General features: G+C 37.7%; 1 protein-coding gene across 1 annotated transcript; it reads right to left on the bottom strand.

Moving 5' to 3' along the window:
* Positions 1 to 2,855: 2,855 nt before the first annotated feature.
* LOC103555797 (vomeronasal type-1 receptor 4-like) lies at positions 2,856 to 3,731 on the bottom strand. The gene has a single exon (XM_008527568.2). The coding sequence runs from the start codon at positions 3,729 to 3,731 to the stop codon at positions 2,856 to 2,858; it is 876 nt and encodes a 291-aa protein (XP_008525790.2).
* Positions 3,732 to 4,352: the final 621 nt, after the last annotated feature.

Raw genomic sequence — 4,352 nt, 5'->3', positions numbered from 1 at the left:
CTGAGAAGCTGCATAAACAAAAGTTGTTTATTAACTACATCAAGGCTAATCTCTGCTTAAATTCCTCACTAATTACGTACCTCAAACCTAAGTTTCTTTGTCGTGTCATTCCTCATGAATTTTTTGTTTCTTTGTGTAAGAGATATATACACTGTCTGCTTTGTTCACCCTCTGAGCATCATTTCTCTATGACTTGAATAGGTACATATTAAAGTGGACTTTTCTCCTATAATCCGGTCTTGTGCCAGTTTCAGTATTAGTCCAGTTGTAAGAACACAAGAAAGGTAAAAGGGGATTTTCCCCCGACCTGACAAAGTTGTCACACAGAGGGAGGCCTTTGCAAAGGATGCTGTATTCATTTTTGTTTTATATCCAAGGATTTGAGGACCCACAGGAGATCTTTGAAACATAGGTGTTTATAAACTGCATAAGATTATGTTTATGACGTTGAGTTTATATGAACTTATAAAACATTTTGCAAAAATATTCATCAGGTTGACTAAAGACATATGACATCCCTAATTACAAATGGTGACTATGAAGGGAATCATAAAACTGTTCAGAAGATGGAATTAAATGGCTGTAATGAAAGCCCTGGTATTTGGTTTTCTTCTTGTGGCGTGAGTGCCTGACATAAAGTGTGAGTGCTGAGGCAGCCACTGAACAGAGGCAGCCACTGAACAGAGGCATCCACTTCGCACATGGCTATCAGGAAAAAACACATTGCCAGCCACCCCGCTCGATAAGGAGCCATGTCCTCCCACTACAACGCTGTTTCTTTTAGGGGGCTTGGCTAGATTACGATAACTGGTACTTGGGCCTCTTGCTTTTCTCTTCTTCCATTTTAAATTTACACTCATGTTTTGAATTCACCAATAAAGTGTGGACGAGTGAAATCCTAGGCCTCCACCCTCAACCGCAATGAAAGCAGAACCAAAGGTCTACTCTCTCTCTCTCTCTCTCTTTGGCTCTCTTTAGCATATTTGCTATAGAATAAAAAAGCTTTAAGAAGAAAATAAGAAGATCCATTTGAAGGGAAGGATGTCCAATGCTTAAACCTGAATTGGGTTTGGAAGATCAAAGCAAAAGAAAAATTTCAAATTGTTTTGTTCAAAGAGATGAAAACCAGGATGTTGACAAGACTACAGAAGAGATATGGAGAGCTATCCAGAAAGAATAGCACATGTGCTGAAGAGGAGTGACAATTCCAGACAGATAAAGCAAAACTGGTGGAGGGAAGATAATCCTTAAATAAGGGAAGACAATTTCCCAAGTTGATGTTCACGGCAACTGCACAACCAAACCATGCCCGGGAGTGAAACAGCACTGAAAAATACATTTCTTCTTATCTAGGTAATAGTCTAAATTCTATGAAAGTTTATGTAATGATAAAGTAAGATTTTGAAAACTCATTGAGAAAACTAAGTTTTTTCAAAGGAAAATCATTGTTTTGATGTTGGGTATCTCGTCTGCGTGAGGGAAAGCTGGAAGATGGCAGAAAAGTGAACTACTGAATGAAAAGGGGTCAGCTGAAGAATCCTACCTCTGGGCAAGGCAGCGTCCAGTGGCCACGCCGAAAGAAAAATTATGCAATGATTCAAAGTACTTAGCACATACATCGTGCCCCTGAGTGCTTTCATTAAACAATAAATTAAACAGAGCAGAGACCTCAAAAGAGAGGAAAATGAAAAGGATGGAAAGTGGTGCTGTGCAAAGAATTTGCAACTTACGTCTATTTAAGGCAAGTGCAGCACAGTAGATGGGGAAGGTGTCATGCTATTTCTAATGAGGTATTACTGAAAATGGAGGGACACATTTAATTGAAATGATCACAGCAGAGTGTCTCTAAAATAACATACGGAGCAAAGTATAGGTGGGGTTATTATTATGGGTGGATTTACACAGACTTTGAAAGACACACATCTGTAATCTACTGTGCATTAAGGAGTGAACTCCCAGCACTTCCAATTCTATTAACCTGCTCGATTTTCTAGAGCTCTGTCAAGTGCGCTTATATTTTTCTTACAGAGAAAACATTCTATATAATCTCCCCAGTAATTATGCCCAGGTCTAAAATAGTGTCTGGAATATCTAAAGTATGCAAGGTATATTTGTTGAATAAATAAATGACTTTCCTTAGAGCACTGCAGTTTAATGGAAATATAATTGAAGCCCTGAAGGTAATTTTAAATTTTTAGCAGAAACATTTTAAGAAGAGGAAAACAGGGGTCCAGCCTCGTGGCTGGATGGTTACTTTTGTGCACTCGGCTTGGGTGGCCAGAGTTTTACTGGTTTGGATCCCGGGTGTGGACATGGTGCCACTCATCAAGCCATGCTGAAGGAGTGTCCCACACAGCACAACCAGAGGCACTCAAAACTAGAATATACAACTTTGTACTGGAGGGTTTGGGGAGAAGAAGAAGAATTTAAAAAAAGAAAATTTGCAACAGACATTAGCTCAGGTGCCACTCTTTGGAAAAACAAATAAATAAAATAAAAAGAGGAAAACCAAGCAGATAAAGTTAGTTCAATTGATATATTCTTAAAATATTTTATTTAACCCAATTGTTATAATGTACACAAGTAATCAACATGAAACTTAGTAACTTGATATTTATGAACTCATTAATTTAAGACTTCAAGTTTGTGTGCATTTTAAAGTTACAGATAATCTCAATTAGACTAGACCCATTTCCAGCATTCAATAGCCACGTGGCATTTTTTCTTTGTACAAATCACATAAGAGATTTCTCTCCTGCTGAATGAAGTTGTCGGTGTCAGATCATCTACTGAATGTTTCTTGAGAAGAGGCAGTTCTCATCTTTGAAATGAAAGAAATAAATTTGAGGGTAATCTTAGTATTTTTTCATCAGCACAAAAGGGCAGATGGTTGGGTAGCATGATGAAAGAATCCCGGTAATTCTTTCCAGCCTCAAGTTTTTCTCAGGTCTATAAAACAAATAAAGGGTAACAAAGTTGTTTGACCAATAAAAGAAAACAAAGCAACTTACCAGCAAAAGAATATTGTGAGTGGCTTTGATTTCCGGAGATGGCTGGGAGGAGAGGCTGGGGCTGTGAACATGCTGGGCTCTCTGGCGGTGTTTGTAGAGCAGACTCACCATGTAGATACTGGACCCCATCATGAGGACCACAAAGAGGAGATCTCGAATCACTATGATGCTAAGGAATGTCATTGAATAGTGGAGTTCCATCTGCTTAGATTGACAGTGCGGTTGAGAATACACAGGACCAATAATTGTGACATTTCTTTTGGCGTCTACAACTTTGATGATGTAGATATAGATGAGCATGTTGACGATCCAGAAGAAAAGGAAAGAGGGAAGAATGCACGTGGAGATTTTAGATTTAAGCCTTGCCCATTTAGAAGTACTGGAACTGATAGTGATGGCTTGAAAAGCACTCAGGAGGGAGGTGGTACAGATGGAAAGACCCCGGGTGACCCTGTATGTGTACAAAGTCGCCTTACAACCAACATCGTCCAGAAAATGCCTTACTCCAAAGGACGACACGGCATCTGGTATCAACTTGAACATGATAGTCAAAACGTTGACTAATGTCAGGTGTATGAAAATCAAATCTATGGGCTTTTTCAGCCGAGATTGAGTTAAGAAGGTGTACATATATAACATGAAGAGCAATGAGTTCCCCAGGAACCCAATACAAATTTGAGATATGAAGAAAAACCCCCAAATTGCATCACTTAGAAACATTTTCTTATTGATTTTGTAAATGTTTTAAGCAGGTCAACCAGGCTTCAAGTGAAACAAAATAGGACATATTGTGAAATTATAAATAATGGAGGCCGTGGAAGAATATAAAAATTGACATTTCAGTATGAAGGGAAGGGCATTGAAATATTCAAGTCTTCTGCATTTCAGGCCAAGATGGGTCACTTCCAGAGACTGGATTTCAGTAATTCTTGAGATCCTTAAGACACAGAATTAAGTTATAAAGAAAGTATAATTCAAATTGCTAATTAAAATGGAAAAGATAAAGTATACAATGAGGAATGAAATAGCAAATTAATCCTAAAAAGAACTAAATGGATTTGATTCAAGTAAAGCAGAAATTAATAGATAAGTTCATATGGAAAAAAAAATCAAATGTCAATTCCTTGAAAGGAGTAATAAAATGAACAAACCTCTGTGAGACTATAAAACTCCCCCAAAGGAGGGCACAAGGAATAACTGGATTAAAAATGGTCAGGGGATAGCCATGGAGAAGTTGCAATATTAGAAAATAACATGATACTCTTATTAACTGTGCTAATAAATTTGGAAATTTATAGGATATAAGGGCAAATTTCTAGATGACTTTAAAAATATTAGAAT

The sequence above is a fragment of the Equus przewalskii genome, chromosome 9 (assembly GCF_037783145.1).
Source record: "Equus przewalskii isolate Varuska chromosome 9, EquPr2, whole genome shotgun sequence".
In the NCBI taxonomy this organism is placed as follows: domain Eukaryota; kingdom Metazoa; phylum Chordata; class Mammalia; order Perissodactyla; family Equidae; genus Equus; species Equus przewalskii.
The sequence above is the reverse complement of the archived record's forward strand: the minus strand, read 5'-3'. Positions and strand labels throughout refer to the sequence as shown.